Source organism: Erinaceus europaeus, chromosome 14 (assembly GCF_950295315.1).
Source record: "Erinaceus europaeus chromosome 14, mEriEur2.1, whole genome shotgun sequence".
In the NCBI taxonomy this organism is placed as follows: Eukaryota; Metazoa; Chordata; class Mammalia; order Eulipotyphla; family Erinaceidae; genus Erinaceus; species Erinaceus europaeus.
The window spans coordinates 55,103,034-55,129,880 of NC_080175.1; the positions used below are offsets into that span (position 1 = coordinate 55,103,034).

Below are 26,847 nucleotides of genomic sequence, written 5' to 3' on the forward strand. Positions count from 1 at the left end.
TGGGAATTGTGTGGAGTTGTACCCCTCCTACCTTATTTTTTTTGTTCATTAATCCTTTCTTAAATAAAAAATTAAAAAAAAAATGGCTGGTGATGATTACAATACACAGAGTGGGTTTACTTTCCTTATGTCAAACAATTATAATAGGATGGTTTTCACTTGGATAGAATATTCAACTTTACTTCTAGAACCCAAAATGATACCCTAAAGAAAAAAAAAAAGATAGCCACTCTAGCCCATTTTACCTGACCTTTTCTAGTTAATTTGGTGATTAACTCTCAGTCCTAATCACTTCTTATACTTTACTGCTTTACCTGAAGGTCAAGCTATGAATAGAGACCCCAATTACTTGGATGGCCCTTGCTCTTGATGTTTTACTTCATAAGTAGTATGTCTACATTTGCTACCACTAAGTTGATTTTTACTGTTTAAGGAAAAGTACTTTCCTCTAATTACTTGGCTCTATTTCCTACCTGTGGGCTCATCAATGTAATATCATTATGGGGATTTAAGGATCACATAGACTTTAAAACCCAGCCAGAATGAGTTTGAAAGAAATGAATTATTTTAATTATTAAAAATATGACTCCTTAAAAGCAGATTATAACATATCCATTCTCATAATACGTATCTTCTGATACTTTCTGAATTTCTTCAGGCTCTATAATCTTTTCAAAGTAGTCAGGAGCATTGTTAATCATGTTATACTGATATGATGAACTCATTAAGAAGGTGACTGTAGTGTTACTTACAAATACATTTGTAGAGAGAATGATGATATTGTTAGAAAGTTCACTCTCTATCACCCTCAGGGAAAACCAGATGAAAACACGGCTCTGGGCCCCAGCAAAAGAACTCACTTGGGTATCTTGCTGCTTTCTATGCACATGACCCAGACTCAAACCAGACAACCTCTGCAGTGTTGAAGAAAGCTTTGGTGCTGTGGCCTCTTTGCGGCAGTCTCTAAGAAAGTCAACCCTTAGCAGTGAAGTCCCAGTGAGGTCAAACAACAATCAAAGCAAAACAAAACAAGCAGTAATGACAACAACAAAAAAAACAGTTCTGGATTGTAATGTTGTTACATGTAATGTTAAACCATTAAAACTTGAATTTACCCAAAGGATGAGAGTGGCTTACTTTGCTTTATGTATGAAGGAAGCATCACCCCATTATATAGCTTAACAACTCATTTTATCAGCTTTTAGGGACTTGCTATGTGATATGGTATGTGTGTGCATGTTCATGTGTGTGTGTAGAAGAATGTTTTGTCAGAAGTCCAGTGGTGGCACACCCCGTTAAGCACACATATTATCAAGCGCAAAGACCTGGCATTCAAGACCCCCAACCCCACTTGCAAGGGTTCCACTCCATGAGTGGTTAAACAAAGTCTGGAGGTGTCTATATTTCTCCCTCTCTGTGTCTCACCATTCTCTCTCAATTTCTTTCTGTCCTATCAAAATAAAAAAATAGTTTAATATTTGATATTATAATTTAATCTGACCACCATGTGACATAATATACTAGCACATTGCACCCAGAAAACGGTGCCGCCTCCATAAACACCAGTCTTCTTATGCTGTGAGCTAACACTAAGGCATTGTCTGAATTAATCTGCCAGACATCCCCACCTGAGTTACAACCTTACCTCCACACACACATTTGCATGTGTGTATGTGCATGTGTGTGCATGTATGTGTGTGTGTATGCACAATTAGGGCAGAGACAAACAGGTAATAAGCTATGTAAATAAGCTAGCAGTCCCTTAGACTACTGCATTCTTGCAGATTTTCTTGAGTTTTAAACTATTTCAAAGTAAAACTTTACATGGAACAGTCAAAGCAACACCTTTAGAGAGTTCATTTATTTTAGCTTGAAATATTAAGGAGTGAACTAGCTGAAAATTGAAATCTACACATTGAAGACCAGCTTGAGATAACTACAGAAGATGCAAAGCATAACAAAAATGGTTGAAAAACATTCAAAATGTATAAATAACACATTGTTAATAAACATAAAGATAACAGGTTTCTCATTTGAACAAATAGAACAAAAAACTAAATTAAAAAAAGGAGAAATGTCTGTGAAAACAGGAAGAAACTTGATTTTCATGATGTGAATCCTGTATTTTAAGAGATGCTTCCAGTTTTTCACCATTGAGTATGATGCTGGCTATAGGTTTGCTAAATATAAACTCCACTATCTTGAGGAATTTTCCATCTATTCCCATTTGTTATAGTGTTTTGATCATATGGGATGCTGTGTTTTTTCAAAGGCTTTCTCTGCATCTATTGATATGATCATGTGGTTTTTGGTCTTACTTTTATCGATGTGGTGGATCACATTTATTGATTTAAGTATATTAAACCAACCTTGCATCCCTGGGATAAACCCCACTTGGTCATAATGAGCAATCTTTTTAATATACTGCTGTATCTGGTTGCCTAGAATTTTGTTCAATATTTTAACATCTATGTTCATCAGAGATATTGGTCTGTAGTTTCCTTTTTTGGTTGTGTCTCCGTCTGCTTCTGGTATCAAAGTGATGTTGGTTTCTTAGAAGCTGGAAGGGAGTATTCCAGTGTCTTCAATCTTCTAGAAGACTTTTAAAAGTAGAGGTACTAGTTCTTCTTTAAAGGTTTTGTAGAACTCATTTGTAAAACCATCTGGTCCAGAACTTTTATTTTTGGGAAGGTTTTTGATTACTATTTCAATTTCATTAGCTGTGATGGGCCTGTTCATGTTATCTAGTTCCTCTTTACTTAATTTTGGAAGTTCGTAGGTATCTAGGAAATCATCCATTTCTTCAAGGATCTCTAGCTTGATGGCATATAGTTGTTCATAGAAGTCTCACATGATACACTGAATTTCTACAGTTCCTCTTTCATTTATGATCCAATTTATTTGGGTCTTTTCCCTTTTTTGTTTTGTGAGTTTGACTAAAGGTTTGTCAATTTTGTTCACTTTTTCAAAGAACCAACATTTACTTTTGATAATCTTTTGTATGGTTTTCTTATTTTCAATGTTATTGGTTTCTGCCCTAACTTCAGTTATTTCTGTCTTTCTGGTTGCTTTCAGGTTCCTTTGTTCTTCTTCTTCTAGGTCTTTAAGATGTGCAATCAGGCTGTTTATTTGCCCTTTTTCTTGTTTCCTAATGTGTGCTGGTATGGCTATAAACTGCCCGCTCAGTACTGCCTTAGCTGTGTCCCAAATATTTTGATACTTTTGTCTTCATTTTCATTGAAATCTCGAAACATTTTTATTTCTTCTTTTATTTCATCTTTGACCCAGTGTACTGTTGAGCTTCCATGTTTTGGGACTATTACTAATCTTTTGTTGACTGTTAAGTGTTAGTTTAGTTCCACTGTGGTCTGAGAAGATGCTTGGGGTTATTTCAGTGCTCTTGAATCTGCTGATGCTGTCTTTGTGGCCTACCATATGGTCTATCCTTGAGAATGACCCATGTAGACTTGAGTAAAATGTGTATTCCAGATTCTTGGGATGAATGACTCTGAAAACGTCCAATAGTTCTAGTTTATCTATCTCTTCATTTAGCTCCCTTAGGTCTTTATTGATTTTCTGCCTGGATGATCTGTCAAGTTAAGACAGTAGGCTGTTGAAGTCTCCTACTAGTACTGTGTTGCTATTAATATATTGCTGTAGCTCTTTCAGTAGATGTTTGATGTATTTAGATGGTTTCTCATTGGATGAATAGATGTTAATAATTGCTAAGTCCTCTGAGCATTAAGTAGTGTCCTTCCCTATCATTTTTAATTTTATTTATTTTAAAGTCTATTGTGTGAGATATGAGAGTAGCTGTTCCTGCCCCTTTTTTGTGGGCCATTGGCTTGTATGATAATTTTCCATCCTTTAACTTTGAGTCTGTTTTTGTCTTGTTGAGTTAGGTGGGTTTCCTATAGACAGCATATTGTTGGGTTGTGTTTTCTGACCCATCTTCCTACTCTGTGCCTTTTAATAGGTGTATTCAGACCATTGACATTTACTGATATCAAAGATTGAAGATATTTTAACGCCATTCTTGTAGAGTTTTAGAGTGTTCTGTTAGATGGCCTATTTATGGTGGTCTGACTGTCTATAGGAGACCTTTCAGAACTTCTTTCAGAGCAGGCTTTGTCATAGTTGATTCCTTCAACTGGCGCCTGTCTGAGGTTTTTATGCCTCCATCTAGTCTGAATGACAGTCTAGCAGGATACAGTATTCTTGTTTGAAAGCCTTTCTCATTGAGCACTAAAGAGATATCTTGCCATTCTTTTCTGGCCTGTAGTATTAGTGTGGAGAAGTATGCTGCTAATATTTTGAGTTTTCCTGTGTAGGTGACTCTTTTTCTCTTGCAGCCTTCAGGATCCTCTTTTTATCCTTATTCCCTTCCATTCTAAATATGACATTTCTTGGAGTCTTTAAGTCTGGGTTAATTCTGTTTGGGATCCTCTGGGCTTCTTGAGTCTTTATGTCTTTTATGTTGTCTAGACTAGGGAAGTTCTCACCTATTATGTCCTGAAGAATGCTTTCTTCCCTTCCCTCTTTTTCTTCCTCTGGTAAGCCAATAATGCATAAATCATTTCTTTTGAAGTCATCCCATAGGTCTGTGTTGTTGTTTTCAGTATCTCTTAATCTCTTTTTGAGATCTCTTACAACTCTTAGTTGTCTCTAATTTGTTCTCGATTTGCTAATTATGTCTTCAGCCTCATTTATTCTACTCTCTCTCCCCTCTATTCTTTTCTGGAATTCATCTATTTTGTTACCCTGTTCTGATACTGTTTTAGCTTGTTCAGCTAGTTGTGTTATTAGCTCAGCTATTTCAGCTTTCAGCTCTCTAATATCCTTGAGATAATTAGTGTTTTATTCCAGAGTCTCGTTTGTTGTTTCTGCATTTCTGATGACAATTCTTTTGACTCTTTACTCACTCCTGTTATTATTTCCTTAACTAGTGTTTGGATGTTGACCACATAATTTTGTGCTTCAACCTTTAGGGGGCTTTTAGCTGGACTCTTGGTCTGGTCCAGTTCTCCAATATTTCTTCTTGTTGGTTTGACCATTTTATATATTATGAGGTCCCTCTCTTAGTACTTTTCAATTTACTGATCATTCTTTCCTGGATTGACTTGTGACTAAATTAGGTAATTAAAGGGTTCTTTTTTGTCCCTGTAGGATATGGGAGCCTAAGGGCTTTTAAACTCTAAGTAGGCTACATAGCATGATCACTGACTTCAAAGCAAGAGATAAATCAGGGTGGGGCAGAGATAATCCAGTGGTTATGCAAAAAGAACCTCACAGCCCCACTACTAGGCCACCTAGGTACAGATCTTCTGCTGAGTTTCCTGGTTAGTTCTCTGTACCCTGGTGTCAGCACATGGCCTCCCCCTCCCCCCCCCCCCCGCTCCATTTTTGAGGGCAGTAGCAATGGAGACTCAGTTTCATTTGATGAGCTTTAAGGGAGTGGGTGTCCTCTCCTCCCTTCAGCAGTCTTTTTGTTGGTGAAACATACTGGAGTTGCTGTCTCAAATGGTAAACATACTGGAGGTGCTGTCTCAAATGGTAAACTTCTGCACTGTTACCAGCCACTTAATCTCTCCCTAGGCTCCTCTCTGTCCATGAGCCACATGTATTTGCATTCACTGGTGATTTGGTGGGTTCCTAAAGTCGTTCTAGTCCTGTCTTGTTGCAGTTCCAGGTGGTCTCCTTTGGTATTTCTACTTGACCTAGGAGAGGAGAGGAGAGAAACACAGTTCCCTTTCTTTATTTTTTAAAGGAAATTTACATAAGAATTTGGGTCATATTCATCTTCTGATATTGCACTGTCTTTTAATCTAAAAAATGAAATTCTATGTAATAATAATTCAACTTAATATCTTTTTAAGAGTTTCTCTGGCTATTTTTTAAATACTATTTATTTATTTATTTATGGATAGAGACAGAGAGAGGGTCTATGTGGTGTTGCACTTGGTGGAGAGCATATTTTACAATGCACAAGGACCCAGGTTAAAGTCCCCAGGCCCACCAGCAGGGGGAAAGTTTTTTGCAAGTGGTGAAGCAATGCAGCAGGTGTATCTCTGTCTCTATTCCTATCACACTTTCCCTCTTGATTCCTGCCTGTCTATATCCAGTAAATAAGTATAATAAAAATTTTAAAAAGAGACAGAAATTTGAGAGGGGAAAGGGAGAGAGAGAGAGAGACTTGGAACACTGTTTTACCACTTGTTAAGCTTTCCCCCTGCAGGTGGGGACCAGGGGCTTGAACCTTGGTCCATGTGCACTGTAATGTGTGCACTTAACCAGGTTCACTACTACCTGGCACCTTCAACTTAATATCTTTATGGTAAAATAATATTTATCTGAATTTTACAGTTTCCTTTAGTTACATTTCAGTTTTTCTTTTGTTGCAGTAGCTAAATAGGTATGTAACTAAAAAAATATGTTCTGTCGGCCTGGAAGATAGCTCACCTGGTAGACCAAAAACCTTACTTTGTATAAGGCAATGAGTTAAGATTTTCACATGCCACAAAGGATCACCAAGACATCAGGGGAAGCTTCACAGATTAGATAGCGTGGTCTCATCAACTCTCTCCCTCTCTCTTTTTCTCTCTGTCTCTTTCTCTCTCTGATCTTTAAAAAAAAAGTCTGAGGGTCAAGTAGTGACCTTCTGGTTAAGCATACACATTGCAGTGCACAGGCTGAGGTTCAACCCACCTGTGAAGGGAAAACTTTACAGTAGTAAAGCAGGTCTGCAGGTGTCTCTCTCCCTTTCTACCCCCCTCCCCTCTCAATTTCCCCTTGTCTCTATCTAGTAATAAATAAATAAATAAATAAATAAATAAATAAATAAATAAATAAGGCAGTGGTGTATCCAGTTAAGCACACATAGTACTAAGCACAAGGACGTGTGCAAGGATCTGGGTTCTAGTCCCCATCCCCCCCCTGCAAGGGGAATGCTTTAAAAGCAGTGAAGCAGGTCTGCAGGTGCCTGTCTTTCTCTCTCCCTCTCTCTCTCTCCTTTATGTCCTATCAAATACAATGTAAAAGAAAAAAATGGAAAAAACATGGCCCCTGGGAGAAAATGATTCATAGTGCCTGGTACCAAGCCCCAGTAACAACCCTGGAGGTAAAGTAATAATAATAATTATTTTATATATATTTATGTATATATATAACTTTAAAATAATAAAACAATTTAGAGGTCATTTTTAGAGGTGGTTTTACAAGGGTGCAAGGTCCCAGCATCACAAGCATAAAATAAAATAAGGAAAACATATCTACATTTCATAAATGTGTTTCTACCTTGCCTCCAGTCTATTCGTGCCTCAAGCTACATATTCTAATGTAATATAAACAGTGTTTTTTAAAATTTTTTTCAGCCACCAGGATCTTATATTTGTACAATTTCATCTCTATAAGCAAACATTTCCAAATTGAGAGAGAAAAGGAGAGACATGACAGCATACCCTGCCCCTTGCTATACACCCCTGTGGTGCTCCAAAGGGTTCAAACCTGACTGTGTTCAGGACAAAGCAGGTCTCTAACCAGGTATGCTGTCTTACTGGCTGTTCCTGAAAACAACATTTTAAAATTATACTCAGCAGCGATGAGTCAAGGTTATTTTCAGAGCAGTAATGTTTGTGAAGATTGCACCTTTCATTTTGTTATCCTTGTTGATTTATTTTTTTCAAGGCCAAAATGGGTTCTTTAAGAATGATGGAAAAATCATTACTTTACAGTTATTAAAGAAGAATATCACTTATAAAAAAAATTCTCAACTCGGAGGTCCTGCGAAACCATGTTCAAAGGAGGTTCTGAACTGCCTGGTGAGCTAGCAGTTGACTTCACACTGTGTGGGTGACATTATCTTGATTACTTGCCCTGTGCTTTGTTACCAAACCAGACTTTCTAGGTTTGAGAACATTGTTATTATCTCTAGAGATATGTAAATTACAATTCAGTGTTGTGATTCTACCTCACACCTGTGAGAATAGCCTACATCAACAAAACAGGAAATGATGGGTATTGAGGTTGTAGAGAAGAAGGGACTTTGCCACACTGCTGATAGGAATGCAGATTGGTGAAGCCCTTTTGGAAAACATTAGAGACACTCTTTAAACAGACAAACTATATATATATGTATTTACCTTATGATCCAGCAATACCATTCTCAGGCATTCATCCAGTGGACATGAAAACACTACCTTGAAGAGGCATGTGCACCCCTACATCCACAGCTACATTACTCACAATAGCTACAGAGTGGAAGCAGACTAAATATCCATGGACATATGGCTGGCTAAAGTAGTTCTGGGATCTACACTCCATGAAATATTATTCTACAATTTAAAAAAAAGATATATTGTGTGCTTTGGGACAAAAATGAATAGAACTCGAGGTTATTATGTTTAGTAAAGTAAGTAAAGAGGTGAAGGACAATGACCAAGTATATAGCTGAACTCACATGAGGAATCAAAGCACATGAACTTGAGGGAAAGAAGAAAAAACAGAAGAAATGAATAAAATTTCTCTTAAGACTTTGTGAATAATATGGCAGCTCCTGTTGGGAGGGTGGGGACACAGAATGTTGCTGGTGAGAGTGCTGTGGGATTACACCTTGTAATCTTATAATATTGTAAACAACTATTCAATCACTAATAAAACTTAAAAAAAAAAAAAAGAACAGTTATTCTTTCATCAAGGTCTGTGCAATAGAATGGAGGTGGATAATTTCTCCTCAAACCAGCATCAGAAGGGTACTCCAGAATGTGTGAAATTCTGAACCCTGGCCCAGACTGAATTCCTATTTTTGTAAGATCTACTACTTTGGGGGGGGGCGGGTTGTAAACACACTAAGTCTTGAGAACCATTATTTAAAGAGTTAACAATTACTCTACCCCAACAAAAATGTTAGCCAATAGCTCTTGGGAAGCCCCATAGACTAGCCACTCAATAGGTTAGTTCAAAGGAAAAATTAGTTCAAAGGAAAAAACATTTCCTCTTTAATGGAAGATCCTTGTACCACAATGTACATAAACATCCTATGGGCTAAGAGGGCCCTGTCCACTATGGCTAGGCATCCCTACCCATTTTATGACATGTTGCAATTGACATCTGGGAAATATATATCTATACATATGGCTTTTTTTTGTTTGCTAGTTTGTCTGTTTAGAATATGGTCAGAAGGCTCAGGTAGGCCAGCAAAATAGCTCACGTGGACAGTATACTGCTATGCCATCTGCACAGCCCAAGTTCAAGTCTGACGTCCACTACCTTTAAGGAAACTTTGGTGTTGTGATTTTGTGCCCTCTCTTACTCTCAGTCTACCTATTTCTCTCTCTGTCTTTCTGAGAAAGTATTTGGAGAGGGGAAACCACAAAGATTATTGCTCCAGAAAAAAAAAGAATGAGGAGAAGAGAATAATGAGGAGGAAGATGTAGAAGGGAAAAGAAAGAAGAAAGAGGAAGAGGAGGAGGAGGAGGAGGAGGAGGAGGAGGAGGAGGAGACTCAGGCATTATTTACACTGTGAAAACATTAGCATTACCTAAAACATTTTTCAGCATGTTCGGTCCTTTTCCGAAACTTGTCAAGGATTTTTGCTGAGCAGTGTCATCCAGAAAATTCTCAGTAGGATCAGTTGTATCAGCAGATTCAATTTCTGGAAACTGAGTCATGGATCTGGATAATGACTGAGCAACTACGCTTCTTGATTGAGACAGAGGGGAGGAAAGGCCACTGGAACTTTCTCTACCAGAGGTGAGAAATGGTAAATTTGCTGTTGAAGGTCTCTGTGATGTCTTTCCTAAAGTGAAATCAATAAATCAATGAACAGGTTATAAACATTCCTGAGTGAGTACTTAAAAGGTTGCAAAGTACCAGCCCCCTGAACTTGGAAGAGTGTTGTTTAAGCAATAACATTTATGAGAAAATGGATTTTAGATTATCTTTTTTAACTTATTTCTACAAGCTGCTTATTATTATAACTTTCATTTTTCTTTTACTCTTTATTTTTAAATACCATTTTCTTTTCTTTTTTATTATATTTATTTATTGGATAGAGACAGCCAGAAATCATGAGTGAAGGGAGTGATAGAGAGGGAGACAGACAGACACCTGCAGTACTAATTCACCACTCACAAAGCTTCCGCTCTCCAGCAGGTGGGGACTGGGGAATCAAACCCAGATCCTTGCACATTATAATATGTGCTCTCAACCAGTTGTGCCACCACCACCACCTCTTCCTTCCTTCCTTCTTTTCTTCCTCTTTCTTTCTTTCTTTCTTTCTTTCTTTCTTTCTTTCTTTCTTTCTTTCTTTCTTTCTTTCACCAGTGTTGCTGCTGGGGCTCAGTACTTACACCAAGAATACATGACTCCAGGAATCCATCCCTTTCTCTCTCTCTCTCTCTCTCTCTCTCTCTCTCACACACACACACACACACACACACACACACACACACACACACTTTTTCACTCTCTCTCCCCTCCCTTACCCTACCTTCTTCCTTTTCTCCCTTCCTTCCTTCCTTCCTTACATAGCTTATAAAGCTGCTTCTCTGCTAGTGGGGACCAAGGACTTAAACCGTGCCCCTAAGCATAGTAATGTGTGCACTCTACCTAGTTTGATACTGCCAGATCCCTCTATCCTTTTGTTTGTTTGTTTTTTAATTGAGGCAATGTTGATTTACAATACTATATGTATTTTAGGTGACAGTTTCATCAAACTTTACCACACTCACCACCAAAGCAGTAATACCTCTCTACCACAGTCCATGGGACTCTGTTGCTGTTGTCACTGGACTCTACCATTAAAGACCGACTTTTCAGTTACAGTGAGAGAGACTGAAAAAGAAGGAGAGATGCCCCAGCACCAGAGCTTCCTTCACTGTTGTACTATTTCCATCTGGTGTACCTAGGACTTGTATGTGGGTCACCCTTCCAGGTGAGCTGTCTTACCCACTCTACCTTTTCAATCTTTTCTCTATCCTTTTGGGAATTTTAGGTCTGTTTGCTTTTGTCTCTTCCCTAGCTCTGCTTCTTTATAATTTACATATAATTGAGTGTTGCTGATAAGCCCAAAAGAGGATGACTACCAGATGATCTCATGCATAGGTGGAACTTAAAAAACAAGGATAGAGGGAGTCGGGCTGTAACACATCGGGTTAAGCGCAGGTGGCACAAAGTGCAAGGACCAGAATAAGGATCCTGGTTCTAGACCCTGACTTTCCACCTGCAGAGTAGTCCCTTCACAAGCAGTGAAGCCCTCTCTGTCTTCCCCCTCTCTTGTCTTCCCCCTCTCTGTCTTCCCCCTCCTCTCTCTGTCTTCTCCTCTCCTCTGTCCTCTCCAAAACAACAAGAACAATAATAACTACAAAAAAAAAAAGAAAAAGAAAAGAAACAAGGATAGAAAGGGAAAATAGCAAGTAAAATGTGGGCTCGGTTTGGTGTAATGCACCAAAGCAAAGGATTCTGAGGGAATAGGTAAAGGCTGGGGGACTTTGTGGTCCTGTACATGATGGTGGAAATGAAAGTGTTCTGTAGACACCTATCATGGGGAGAAGACAAATTGCACCCATGTGTCAACAGTTGCACTGTAAACCATTAACACCTCAAGAAAAAGATTTTTTTTAAAGAAGCTGCTTTTAATACTAACTAAAGCAAAATATCTACAAAATAGTCCTTTCTAGACCAGTCAATACCCAGTCTTACAGCTAATTAGCAGTCTGATTGATAAACTTCTAGGACAATAGCACACAGGGGAAAGAAAAAAAAACACAATGAATGTGGTGCCACTTTGAGTGATTTTTTCCAATTTTATTGTATGCAACTTGTTATATTAAAATAAATATTAGGGAGTTGGGCGGTGGCCCAGTGGGTTAAGCGCACATGGCGCAAAGCTCAGGGACTGGCGTAAGGATCCCGGTTCGAGCCCCCGGCTCCCCACCTGCAGGGGAGTCGCTTCAGGGGCGGTGAAGCAGGTCTGCAGGTGTCTATCTTTCTTTCACCTCTCTCTCTTTCTTCCCCTCCTCTCTCCATTTCTCTCTGTCCTATCCAACAACAAAGCAATGTCAACAATGGCAATAATAACTGCAACGAGCCTGCAACAACTAGGGCAACAAAAAGGGGGAAAAATGGCCTCCAGGAGCGGTGGATTCATGGTGCAGGCACCAAGCCCAGCAATAACCCTGGAGGAGGAAAAAATAAATAAATAAATAAATAAATAAATAAATAAATAAATAAATAAATATTAAAGGAGCCAAGTAGTGGCTCACCTGGTTGAATGCACATGTTATAATGTGCAAGGACCCTGGTAGAAGCCCCCAACCCCCACCTGCAGAAGGAAAGCTTTGCAAATGGTGAAGAGTGCTGTAGGTGTCTCTCTGTCTCTCTCCTTCCCTATCTCCCCCTTCCCTCCTGATTTATGGCTGTCTCTATCCAATAAAATTTTTTAAAGATTTAAAAAAATTAAAAAATAAATATTGAATTGACTTGGCTGAGAAGTCTCTTAGAAAACCACATCTCTAGTTTTCCCAGTTATGAATTCACATAGCTGTGTCATAAGCCATTTTTGTGAAAAAGGTGCAGAAATGCAAATCCCAGTCAGACTCCATCTTGTTCTTGTTCCTCTGGGACAACTGCAACTGATCCCTGCTTCAAAGGCTGACTAAGTAAAGTTTTGATTTCTTCAGCATATATTTCTTTCATAGTAAGAAAAAAAAATCCTTTCAAATCTTTTAACACACAAACAAAGCTTACAAAACAGAGCCCAAGTTATAACTTGGCATAGTTCTGACATTCTTTAATAAATTCCAATGGAATTGCAAGGTAAAAATTTAGAAATTCATAGTATAAGTTTATATTTGGGAGCTACTCTCTTCCCTGATCCAGCTTTCTGGTCCTTCTTCCAGTCATGACATCATCTCCCCTGACAATAATTAGGATCCACCTGCATATCAGATTTCAGGCTCAGGCAAACAAACAAACAAAAAAACTCTAGTGTAGCCACAGGCCCTTTGGAATATAACTAAAAGATGCCTACTAGCTATCTACAAAATGGAGGATGCCCCCCAACTCTTCATCTGCACTATTTCAGCCTTTAGGTCCATGATTGATGAACAATTTGTTTGGCTTTGTATGTCAACTCTTTTCATCCACCAGGTTCCAGATACTAGCATGATGCCGACCAGACTTGCCTGGACAGACAACCCCAACGGTGTGTCCTGGAGCTCCACTTCCCCAGAGCCCTTCCCCACTAGGGAAAGAGAGAGACAGGTTGGGAGTATGGACAGACCTATCAACACCCATGTTCACTGGGGAAGCAATTCCAGAAGCCAGACCTTCCACCTTCTGCATCCCACAATGACCTTGGGTCTATACTCCCAGAGGGTTAAAGAATAGGAAAGCTATTAGGGGAGGGGAGGGAAAGGGAAACAGAGTTCTGATGGTGGGAATTGTGAGTATTTGTACCCCTCTTATCCTATGGTTTAGTTAATGTTTCCATTTTATAAATAAAAAATTTTAAAAATTGAATACAATGGTTAACTTCTCTAATTTAGATACTATAATTAATGTACCTACATTTATTATGAGGTAACCCCACATTAAGTTAACGCAAGGTCATTTTGCTAAAATATTGAAATTTATATAAAGAAGTGATACTGTTATTTTAACAAAATTATGTTTAAGTAAATATAAAGCACATGAAGACAAGTATATGCAATATAGCAAAAATTTATATATGTTCTCTGGACTAAACATAAAATGTAAAATCTGAAGATTAGTCAAATTCAGTTGATACATATTAAACATTTAATGAACACTGAGTTTATCTTTATACATTTTAATTTAAAAAATACTTTGTAGCTGCAGTCTCAAGAAGCATCTCAATGCTGTATGTAATTATTTAAGCAATTAAAACTGACTAAGGTATGTTTCAAAGGGCACCAATTTTAATGAACACTGCAGAAATCCATTGGAAAATAATTTTTGCTAGAATTAAATCATGACTAAATTAAAGTAAGGTTCTAACCTATTTGTAACTATTTATACTCAATGATAATTCTACAGAAAAATGAAAAATATATGCCTACATGTTAAGAAAAATAAATGTGATTATATCTAGGAATTATTTCTTTTATTTTTTATTTGATTTTTTAAAATTTATTTATTTATTTATTTTAACCAGAACACTGCTCAGCTCTGGCTTATGGTGGTATAGGGGATTGAACCTGGAACTTCAGAGCCTCAGGCATGAGAGTCTCTTTGCATAACCTATATGCTATCTACCCCCACCCTAGAGAAATTTCTAGAGAAATTATTTCACTGATGACATTGAGAAAAAAAGGTTACCTTTCATCTATGATATATAAAGAATCAACAGTTTTTTTTTTCAAAGTCATCAAAAAAAGCAAAATTGGCATTCCCATGAACAGAACAGCTGTGGAAGAAGCAAATATCGGTGAGTTGAACGGAACCCAGAGGCAACCCAGGTTTCTAACAACAGATGAGTAGTTCAGTAATTTTTGGTATATATACATAATGGAATACTATTGAGCTATTAAAAATGATGATTTCACTTCATCTTGGATGAAGCTTAAAGAAATCCTGTTATGTTAGATAAGCCAGAAAGAGAAGAATGAATGTGGGATGATCTCACTCATAGACAGAAATTGAGAAATAAGAACATAAGGTAAAACACAAAGTAGAATTTGGACTAGATTTGTTATATTGCAAGAAAGTAGAGCACTCTAGGGTGAAGGGAGTGTTCAGGTCCTGGACCATAGTAGTGGAGGAAGATCTAGAGGGAGTTGAATTCTTATGTGGAAAACTGAAAAGTATTACACAGGTACAAGCTACTATGTTTTACTGTCAACCATAAATTATTAATCCTCCATAAGAAAAAAAAAAAGAAAATGGGGGCTAGGTGGTGGTGCACTTGGTGGTGCATGTTACAGTGCATAAGGATGCATGTTCTAGCCCCTGGTCTCCACTTGCAAGGGGGAAGCTTCATGAGTAAGTGGTGCAGCAAGGCTGCAGGTGTCCCTCTGGCTCTCTCCCTTTCTTGATCTCCCCTTCACTCTCAATTTCTTTCTGTCTCTATCCAAGAGTAAAGAAAGAGAGAGAAAGGGAGAAAGAAAGAAGAAAAGAAAGGAAGGAAGAAATAAAGAAAAGAAAGAGAATAAATAAATTGTTTTTATAAGTAGCAAAAATGTTTAATTCTACATCCTATAGCAGTTGTTTTATGAAAGCATATTCCTGAACTATCTGCCTGTGTCAACAAAGGAGAAAATAACTGATAAAGGCAGAGGCAGATCGTGGAATTCTGACTTTGTGAATAAGTGAAGTGGAGGATTTATATTCCAACAAGTCCCCCAAGTGATTCCATTCTCACTGGTATTTGAAAGTCTCTGCACAGAACTCTCTGGTTTGGAGATTTCAAGGACACAGGCTTATTTTTATTACCAGTATTGGGTAGTGTCTGGTTTAAAGTAGAGGTCCATAAATATCTTTTGTGGTAAATCACTGATTTCAACCTATCACTCCAAATTTATACTTAAGGCATTTGGCTTCTTATTTCAGAAGACTTGTCCTCATAACCAATTTCTCACAGTATAGCAGACTTTGGCTTTTATCCATTTAAAGTAAATTAGAACAGTCCCTTTGATTGCCTCAGGAGGAAGAAACCAGAGTTTTTGATGTGAATCTTTCATGTGAGAATTGGTACCTATTAAAAGGGATAAGAAATTTATCAGGAATGGATATTTTTCTCATAAAACATATCTATGTATTTATTTATGATCTAGAGAAAAAATAATATCCCAGGGTGTATTTATGTGGGTGAGTTTATGGTTTCCAGGGTCCACATTTTCATTAATTTTATTTAAATATTTTAAGTGTTTATAAATGGTAGTAACTATTATTTTTTTATTGGGAAGGGACTAATATTTAACAGTAGATACAGTTGTTGGTACATATGCAAAATTTCTGTTTTCTTTAAAATACTCTTACCTTGATCATTTTATTATTATTATTTAGAGAGAGAGAGAGAGCTGGGAAGATATGATTATTCAAAAATACATTTGTAAAGATTTGAGACCCTAGATTCTATTCTCAGTGCCACCATGAGCCGGAATTAAGCAGCACTTTGGGGGAATACGTGTGTGTGTGTGTGTGTGTGTGTGTGTGTCTGTGTGTGTATGTAGGGGGTTGTGAGTATAAAAGGACCCCTCCTACACTGCTAATGGGCATGTAAATTGGTCCAACCTCTGTAGAGAGCAGTCTAAGAGGCTAGAAATGGACCTATCCTATCACCTTGCAATTCTTCTCCTAGTGATACACCCTAAGAACCAAACATGCCTATCCAAAAAATCCATGTATTCTTATGTTAAGCAGCAAGATTTTTAATATCCAAAAGCTGGAAGTAACTCTGGTGTCCAACAACAGATGAGTGGCTGAAAAAGTTGTGATTTATATGCACAATGGAATAGCACTCAACTTTAAAAAATGGCGAATTCAGTTTCTTCACCTCATCTTGGATGGAGCTTGAAGGAATCATGTTAAGTGAGATAAGTCAGAAAGAGATGGATAAATATGGGATGATCTCACTCATGGGGAGAAGAAACAAGAACAGAAAGGGGAACCACAAAGTAAAACATGGACTGGTATAATGTAGTGCACCGAAGGAAAGGACTCTGGGGAAGAGAACAGGGAGAAAGGGTGGTGGGAGGGGAGACTTTCAGGTCCTTGAGCAGGATAATGAACCTAATTTTGGGGTGAGAGTATTTTGCAGACGTCTGTCTTGGTGAGAAATTTATCCATGTGTCAATGACTATACCATAAATCAGTAATCTCCCAATAAAGAAAAGAAAAAAAGGAATTTAATAGCCAACCTAAAAACAACATAACAAACAAAAAAATTCCACACTATTGGATATTCCTCTAATACCATATATGGCTCTCCCATGGGGTGCCCAGGTTCAAATCTAGTAATATATCTTCCACTCCTACTTCTAAAAGACATTGATTTTTTACAATCTTCTTTTTTGGAAAAGACCACTTTATTAAGGTCAAAAAAAGTGTTAATTACTTTTTGTTCATCTGACAAATTCTCAATGTACATGTCTATGGGAAGTATACAGACAAGCACTTTTTATCAGAAGATTCAGGGTAGGAGAGCTATAAAAATGTTACATATTTATGAAAAAAAATATATATATATAGAGAGAGAGGTTAATTCTTTACAGTATAGTCTTTAACACATAGCACAGCCTCTCATTTCCCTTTTATTGGTGTCTGGGAGACACAGCAGTACCCCAATGAGCCTTCCTCTTGTTACTTTCCCTCCCACCCCAGAGTCCTTTGCTTTGGTGCAGTACAACACACTCAGCCCAGATCTCACCTTATGTTTTTCCTTACTGTCCTTTATTCTTAAGTTCCATCTATAAGTGAGATATTGATTGATATTGGTCTTTCTTTTCCTGGCTTCTCTCGCTCAACATGATGACCTCAATTCTGACCACAATATTGCAAAGAAGATGGGCTTATCACTTTTAACAACTACATAGTATTCCATTGCATATATGTACCACAATTTCCTTAGTGACTCATCTATCCTTCGGCATCTGGGCTGCTTCCAAGTTTGGGCTATCACAAACTACCCTAATATGAACATTGGTGTGCACCAGTTATATCGATAGGTCTTTTTGATTTCCCTGGGTAAATCTCTAGGAGAGGGAATGCTGGATCACAAGGTATCCTGGAACCCCAGCTTCCCAGAGCCCTGCCCGACTAGAGAAAGATAGGAACAGGTTGGGGGAAGTGGATTGACCTATCAGTTCCCATGTTCAGTGGAGAAGCCATTACGGAAGCCAGACATCTTACCTTCTGCACCCCCTCCAGATCTTTGGTCCATACTCCCAGAGGTATAACGAATAGGGAAGCTTCCAATAGATGGGATGGGATATAGATCTCTGGTACTGGGAATTATATGAATTATACCCCTCTTATTCCACAATTTTGTTGATTATTATTAAATCACTAATTTAAAAAAAGGAGGTACATTTCTAGAGTTTCTAATGAAACTCCAGACTGTTTTCCATAGGTGTGGGAGAAAATATTTATATATCATATATTGGACAGAAAACTCACCAAACTGAACAATAAAAATATTTTTAAAAAAACCCTCTCAGAGTAAAGAATTATGAATGATTAAAAAAATGTTTAGAAAGCCCTGTTGGACAACAATAACCTGATAAAACTACTGATTGTAATAATGTCAAAATCTGTTGCATATCATCATTAGAATGATGTTAAAAATAAAACTCAATATATCAGGGATGTAACTAATGGAAAGGTGTGTACTTTCTTCCCTTAGAGAATGGTATTAATTAATTGAAATCAAGATCCTAGACTTAACACATGCAGGCTGAGGTTTAGAATAGAGGTATCTTCACCACAGTGACAAGCAGCAATCTGAACCTAACCTAAGGCTTTTGTTTCACAAATGACTACATGACCACATCTGGTCATGAGCAAAGCCAAAGAATACATAAGATCAAGAATAAACACGATGTTTCTTAAGAGTATCATGAAAAACAATCACATACTTCATAATAATTGTGACATCATGTCTTGAGATAGTTTTTTTTTTCTTCTTTTACTTAATAGGAGAGAGAATTTGAGAGGGGAGAGGTAGATAGAATAGGAGAGAAGAAAGACAACTGTAATATATCCTTAACACTGCAGGTGGGGGGCAGAGACTTCAAATTTCATGGCAATATCTGTGTTCTACTAGCTGTGCCACTCTATATTGAACTGTGCCACTCTCCAGTTCTATCCATTAATCTGTTGTTAAAGAAAATAACAAGGGACTGGGTGATGGTGCACCTGGTTAAACACACATTACAATGACCAGGGTTTGAGCTGATGGTTCCCACATGCAGGGGGAAAGCTTTGCAGGTAGTGAAACAATACTTCAAGTGTCTCTCTCTCCCTCTCTATCAAGCCCTTCCCTCTCAACTTCTGGCTGTCTCTATCCAGTAAATAAAAGTAGTTCTTTAAAAAAATAATACGTATTTTAGGGACTAGGTGGTGGAACACTTGGTTAAGTGCATGTATTACCATGTATAAGGACTCAGGTTTGAGCCCCCAGTCCCCACCAGCAGGGAGAAAGCTTCACAAATGGTGAAGCAGGGCTGCAAGTGTCTCTCTCTCTCTCTCCTTCCTGTACTATCTCCCCCTTTCTCAATTTCTCTCTGTTCTATCAAGTAAAATAAGTAAAGTTCTTTAAAAAAAAAAAAAAAGAAAAGAATGAAGACAATTCACACTATGTAGGAAGAAAAAAGAAAAAAAAGAATGGCATCTTGGTCTCCATTTTGGAAAGAAAAGTCCAGAAAAATTAAGTCAAATAATTAAGTTGAAATTATGAAATCATAAATTGAATTTCAGATACCTAGTAAACTTCTAGGAGAATAAGTAATAAACACACTATCTTCAATGAGAACTATAGTACAGTCAGCCTCACCCCTCTTTTTCTGTGTTCTTTCTGGTGGTGAGTTCTGAGTGTTTTGCTGCATGCCTGCGTCCACTGCAGCACTGGCATATGCACTGACACTGTGGTCTGGGATCCAGTCTCTATCTCCTGAAATGGCAGAGTGGGTACATAATATATCCATATTGAAAAGGAGATAAATGCATGTTGATGCTCTATTAGTACAGACTATGAATGTGGCAGACTGATTACACAATCAAACTTATGATATCTGCATAACTCTTTCTAAGAAATAAACTGTAGGCTTGGGGATAAAGATGATATAAAGATCCATTTTTCAAAAGAAAATTGCATCCCCATGCAGGCAACCAGGTTTGAGCCTGGCCCTCACTATACTGATGGAAGCTTTGGTGCTGTGGTCCCTTTCACTCTCTGTCTCTCTGTCCAAATAAATAAATAAATAAATAAATAAATAAATAAATAAATAAATAAATAGAAATGTCTATCAGAATTCACACAGATTTTGAGATTTACTTGATGGAACTTAAGAATCACCATGTAACTAAGCCAGAAAGAGGGTCCATAGCAGATGAACTTTCTTACAGGTAGAACTTTTTAAAATACATTTTATTCTTTTATTTTAGATTGAGATGGACCTCAAGGGGGAAGGAGGATACAGAGAGGGAGGGAGAGAGAGACAGACCGACACCTGAAGCACTGTTTCTCTGTTTGTGAAGTTTCCCAGCTTCAGGTGGGGACTAAAGGCTTCAACCAGGTGTGCCACTGGCCAGCCCCCAAGTAGAACTTAAGAAATAAAGACAGGGGAGTTGGGTGGTAGCACAGCAGGTTAATCACACATGGCACTAAGCAAGGACAGGTGTAAGGATCCTGGTTTGAGCCCCCAACTTCCCACCTGCAGGGAGTCACTTCAGAAGCGGTGAAGCAGGTCTACAGGTGTCTATCTTTCTCTCCCCTCTCTGTCTTCCCCATCTCTCTTCATTTCTCTCTGTCCTATCCAACAACAACAACAACAATAATAACTACAACAATATAACAACAAGGGCAACAAAAGGGAATAAATTTTAAAAAAAGAAGAAAAAAAAAAAGACAGGAAGGGTAATCACAAAATTGAACTTGGACTAGCTGTGGTGTATTGTGTCAAAGCAAAGGACTCTGAGAAAGAACAAGAAGGCAGGGGTGTTAGGAGTCTTGGGGTTCTGGTTCATTATGTTGGAAAAGGACCAAAGTTGGTAGTGAATGTTTTGCAGACACCTGTCATGAGGAGATGAAAGATTTCATTCATGTATCAACAACTGTACTCTAATCCACTAACCACCACCCCCTTCATGAAATGATTAAGAACAGAAATCACTATGTAATATTTAACAGAGAATAAAGTTAACAGAATTTCTGTATCAAAATTTTAATAAGGACCACACTCTAAATTCTAGAAGCCACCTCTCTCAGCCTCCATAGTCAAGATTCTGACATTCTGACAGTAACCTTAAATATGAGTAAGGAGTAACTGGCACAGGGTTAATTTTTTTTTCAGATGAAGACAAAAACAATATTACTCATTGAAGTGAACTTGGCCGGCATTCCTTAAAATATGAATGAGCTTTTTATTTTTAAGATGCACTAGAAAATTGATACTTAAGCCATCTAATAACTTCATGTCTGGATTTACCTGTAATTGATATCCAAGTACTGGAAGAGCTGTGATCTAAGCTTTGAGAAGGGAGTGAGTGGAGTCTTTCTGTTTTACCAAAAACAAAGAACCGCTCAAGTCCTTGATACTGTTCAGTTATAGGCTTACTTCTGAGAGCTATTTCTTGTAACAACTAGAAAATAAAATATTCAGGGAAATAAATGTGGCTTTATCTTACCAGCTCAAGGAGATGCATGCATTCATCAGCGCTTCCTTTATTCTTTGCATGATGCTGCCTTCATCTAATTTAGGCTTTAGTAGTAGAGTGTAATAATAACACAACTTTATATGAATTAAATTTTGAAAAATGTATAAGCTAAAACTACTGTAATTATCTTAAAGCTTATCATGGATCCAAGGAAGACAGAAGTTTGCAATTCAAAATACCATTTCTTTCCAGCTATATTATTTTTCTGTAGTATTTGCTGTACATCATTTTGCAAAACAAAATCTCTTTCTTTCACTATACTTTTAAAAATAGTATTTATTTTCCCTTTTGTTGCCCTTGTTGTTTTATTGTTGTTATAGTTATTATTGTTGTTGATGTCATATTTGTTGGCTAGAACAGAGATAAATGGAGAGAGGAGGGGAAGATAGAGAGGGGGAGAGAAAGAGAGAGACACCTGCAGACCTGCTTCAGCGCCTGCAAATCAACTCCCCTGCAGGTGGGGAGCCAGGGCTCGAACCAAGATCCTTAGCCTTGTGCTTTGCACCATGTGCATTTAACCCGTTGCGCTACTGCCTGACCCCCTTCACTATACTTTTCACTTGGTCTCTCTGCCTATACAGAAAATAATTCCAAACTAAAATACCAGTGAGTTCAATATAATCTGGCCACTGTTGTAGAGAAGTTTCAAGTCAATAATACTGCCATATATACAATAAGTCATAAGTCGAGTCAAGAACAGACAAAGTAATCTATAAAATTTGTTTTACTAGAAGCAAGCAGACCTAGCATTTCAATATAGATCTGGATGACATTAAATTATGGCTTACTCCATCACTCCATAAATTCATTTTTGGTGTACTTTCATTCTAAAGGTGAGGACAATTTAAAAAAGAAGTACCCCAGGCAGAGCCAAGATGGCGACTGGAAAGTAGCAGCACCCATGGATTCTGACAATTGCTAGAAAGCCTTAGAAATCCTGGCCTTCAGTGGAATAAGCAAGGAGGCGTCCTAAACGTGGACCAAGGAGGTGACTATAATTCAATTTGGGTTAAAAATCAGAGCAAAAAGAAAGGAAATTTCTTGATTATTTCTCTTAGCCTCTCTCTCACCATAACTAGACCCCAGGGGTAGGGAGCTGCTGCTAGGAGGCTCTCTGTTGAGCTCCTTTCTTTACCAAGATTCCTGGCCCACCAGGGTGCCATTAAACCCCACTTCCAAATTTCTAGGCTATTTGATTTTCCTCTGAGTAAAGGACTTAGACCCATTTGGAGTGACAATTAGCTAATCAAGCAAGCCTCAACCAGGCTGGGAAAGACTGCTTGAAAGTTTTTTTTTTCTCATTTATTTTGTATTGTGTTTTATTTCTCAGTCAGTTGTCTAGACTTAATGTGCATAGGCTAACTGGGAGCTGTCCAAGCTGCAGACCCACTGCTTGGGCTTTATACTCTGTTCAATTTTAATAATACTATTATATATACACGCATATCCCATTCCCTCCCCAGGCTGACCAAAATTAACTCTTAGTATACATTCCATTGCTAGGTGACAAGAATTAACACCCACTGTGAGAGAAACTTGTCTCACTTTTCATACCTCCTCTATCCACTATCCCCCTTTTCCCACCTCCAAGGACATTAAAAAAAATACAACTCTCCTTTCACTGCTTTTTTTTTCTGTTTCCTTTTTTTTTCTTTTCTCTCTTCTTTTCCCCCTGTCTTCCTTTCTCCCTTACTCTTCCCTCTGCCTTCTGAATTCACTGATACTTATTTGTGAACTATTACAGGGAAGAAGTCTGACTCAGAGCAGGCTCTCTTTGTGAGTGTCTCTGCTCTACTTCCCCTTCCCCTCTTGCTACCCCTAGAATCTACAATGGACAGTAGATTTGCATAATTGTCTATTCCTCCTATCTCTTTTTTCCTTTCTTTTTCATTTAGATTTGGTTGCGAATTTTTCTTGAACTGGAGACATTGTGGGACTAACTGGTATTGGTAAAACTGCTTCAGTCATTACTTTAGTTACTATTGTAATTTCTGACAGTGGTGATTGCATTTGTCATAAAGGTATTTAGTATAGTGTGGCTTGTACATAAAACACAACAACTGAGGAACAACAGAACATAAAAATAAAAAACACATTAAAAAAAGGGTAGATCAAGAGCAAATAAAACTCCTACTACAATGAATGAAGACAAGAGCCTAGAAGAAACTACAAATCAACCAGAAGTAACCAAAGGTAAGAAAAGCATGCAAGCAATAATAAATTTATTAAACACAGAAATGAAAACAACTTTGGAGTAAAGGAATAGCAGTATTAGGGAAACAACAGTTGAGACCCCCCAAGGAAAATACTAACTACCTTGAGGAAATTAGAGAACTGAAAGTTGAAATAGCTGTAATGAAGAAAGCAGCCGAGAGAAGGGAAAGCAGACTAGCAGAAGCAGAAAACAGAATTAGCCAGACAGAGGATGAGCAGGAGAAAAATAAGAAAGAGGTGAAAGAGCTCAAAAAGAGATTGAGAGACACTGAAAACAACAGCAGAGACATATGGTATGATCTCAAAAGAAGTAACATTCGTATAATTGGCCTGCCAAAGGAAGAAAGAAAGGAAGGGGAAGCAAGCATTCTAGAGGAAATTATAGTAGAAAACTTCCCAGACCTAAACAACAGAAAGGACATTAACATCAAAGAGGCTCAGAGAGTCCCAAACAGAATCAATCCAGACCTGAACACACCAAGACACATCATAGTCACAATGAAAAGAAGTAAGGATAAAGAAAGGATCCTAAAAGCTGCAAGAGAAAAACAAAAATTCACATACAGGGAAAAAGCCATAAGACTATCAGCAGACTTCTCCACCCAAACTCTAAAGGCCAGAAGAGAATGGAAAGATATCTATTGAGCCCTGAATGAAAACGGGTTTCAACCAAGGATAATATATCCCGCTAGACTTTCATTCAAACTAGATGGAGTCATCAAAACCTTCTCAGACAAATAACAGTTAAAGGAAGCAACCATCACCAAATCGGCCCTGAAAGAGGTTCTAAAAGACCTCTTCTGAACAAGAACATCACTATAATACTTGCAACACATCAAATAAAAACTTGTTGAACAATGACACTACAACACATTAAATCCATAATATCAGTAAATGTCGATGGCTTAAACTCACCCATCAAAAGGCACAGAGTGGGAGGATAAATCAGAAAACATAACCCAACCTTATGCTGCTTGCAAGAATCCCATCTGACACAACAAGATAAACACAGACTTAAAGTGAAAGGATAGAAAACTATCCTATAGGCTAATGGACCACAAAAAAGGCAGGAACAGCCATTCTCATCTCTGACATAATAGATTTTAAATTAAATAAAGTAATAAAAGATAGGCAAGGTCATTACATAATGATTAAAGGATCAATCAACCAAGAAGATATAACAATTATTAATATCTATGCACCCAATGAGGGACCACCAAGATACATTAAGCACCTACTGAATGAACTTCAAAAATATATCAATAGTCATACAATAATAGTGGGAGACTTTAACACCCCACTCTCACACTTAGACAGATCAAGAAAGCAGAGAATCAACAAAGAAACAAAAGAATTAAATAAAGAGATGGACAGACTAGAGCTCTTGGACGTTTTCAGAGCTCTTCACCCAAAAAATTGGAATACACATTCTTTTCAAAACAACAAAACACATACTCAAGGAAAGACCACATGTTAGGCCACAAAGACAGCATCAATAAATTCAAGAGCATCGAAATCATCCCAAGTACCTTATCAGACCACAGTGGAGTAAAAACAACATTTAACAACAAACAGAAAAATATTAAAAGACACAGAATTTGGAAACTAAACAACATACTGCTTAAGAACTACTGGGTCAGAGAGACACTCAGGCAAGAAATTCAAATGTTTCTGGAAACAAATGAAAATGAAGACACAAGTTATCAAAATATTTGGGACACAGCTAAAGCAGTACTGAGAAGGAAACTCATAGCCATACAATCACATATTAAACAACAAGAAAAAACCCAAATAAACAACCTTACTGCACACCTTAAGGACTTAGAGGAAGAGGAACAAAGGAACCCTAAAGCAACCAGAAGGACAGAAATCACCAAAATTAGAGCAGAAATAAACAACATTGAAAATAAGAAAACCATACAGAAGATCAATGAAACCAAATGTTGGTTCTTTGAAAAGTTAAACAAGATTGACAAACCCCTAGCCAGACTCACTAAACAAAAAAGGGAGAAGACTCAAATTTATAGAATTGTAAACGATAGAGGAGATATAACAACTGACAACACAGAAATCCAGAAAATCATTCGACACTTCTATGAAGAACTATACGTCACCAAGCTAGACAATCTGGAAGAAATGGAAGAATTCCTAGAAGCATATGCCCTTCCAAAACTGAACCAAGAAGAACTACAAAACCTAAATGCACCAATCTCAGACAAAGAAATCAAAACTGCTATTAAGAATCTCCCCAAAAACAAAAGTCCTGGACCAGATGGCTTCACAAACGAATTCTACAAAACCTCAGGAAACAGTTAATACCCATACTCCTAAAGCTTTTCCATTAAGATTGAAGAAACAGGGACACTCCCTTCCACCTTCTATGAAGCCAACATCACTCTGATACCAAAAGCAGATAGAGACACAACAAAAAAGGAAAACTACGGACCAATATCTCTGACGAACATAGACGCCAAAATATTAAACAAGATCTCGACCAACCGGATAGAGCAGCATATCAAAAAGATTGTTCATCACGACCAAGTGGGATTCATCCAGAAATGCAAGGCTACTTTAACATATGTAAGTCTATCAATGTCATTCACCATATCAATAAAAGCAAAGACACAAACCAAATGATTATCTCAATAGATACAGGGAAAGCCTTTGACAAAATCCAACACCCATTCATGCTCAAAACTCTACAAAAAAAGGGAATATACGGGAAAATCCTCAAGATAGTGTAATCCATATATAGGAAACCAACAGCCAACATCATACTAAATGGACAGAAGTTGAAATCATTCCCCCTCAGATCAGGGATTAGACAGGGCTGCCCACTATCACCATTACTCTTCAGCATTGTATTGGAAGTTCTTGCCATAGCAATCAGGCAAGAGAAAGAAATCAAAAGAATACAGATTGGAAGGGAAGAAGTCAAACTATCACTATTTGCATGATAGTATACATAGAAAAACCAAAAGAATCCAGTAGAAATCTACTGGAAGTTATTAGGCAATATAGCAAGGTGTCAGTCTACAAGATCAATGTACAAAAATCAGTGGCATTTCTCTATGCAAACACTAAAACTGAAGAAGAAGACATTCAGAAATCAATCCCATTCACAGTAGCAACAAAATCAATAAAATACCTAGGAGTAAAGCTGACCAAAGAAGTGAAAGACTTGTATACTGAAAACTACGAGCCACTCTTCAAGGAAATGGAAACTGATACCAAGAAATG

General features: G+C 37.7%; 1 protein-coding gene across 8 annotated transcripts in view; it reads right to left on the bottom strand.

Annotated features, from left to right (window-relative positions):
• Positions 1–26,847, bottom strand: part of ZBBX (zinc finger B-box domain containing) — a 151,705-nt gene that overhangs the window by 9,680 nt on the left and 115,178 nt on the right. For 7 of the 8 annotated variants that reach the window (XM_060171903.1, XM_060171904.1, XM_060171901.1 and 4 more), the window contains 3 exons: positions 21,165–21,318; positions 19,511–19,627; positions 9,536–9,793 (listed from right to left, as the gene is read on the bottom strand). In XM_060171903.1, the coding sequence (XP_060027886.1) occupies positions 9,536–9,793; positions 19,511–19,627; positions 21,165–21,318 (529 nt within the window). The remainder of the gene's footprint in view (positions 1–9,535; positions 9,794–19,510; positions 19,628–21,164; positions 21,319–26,847) is intronic. The other variant, XM_060171905.1, reaches the window with a different exon arrangement.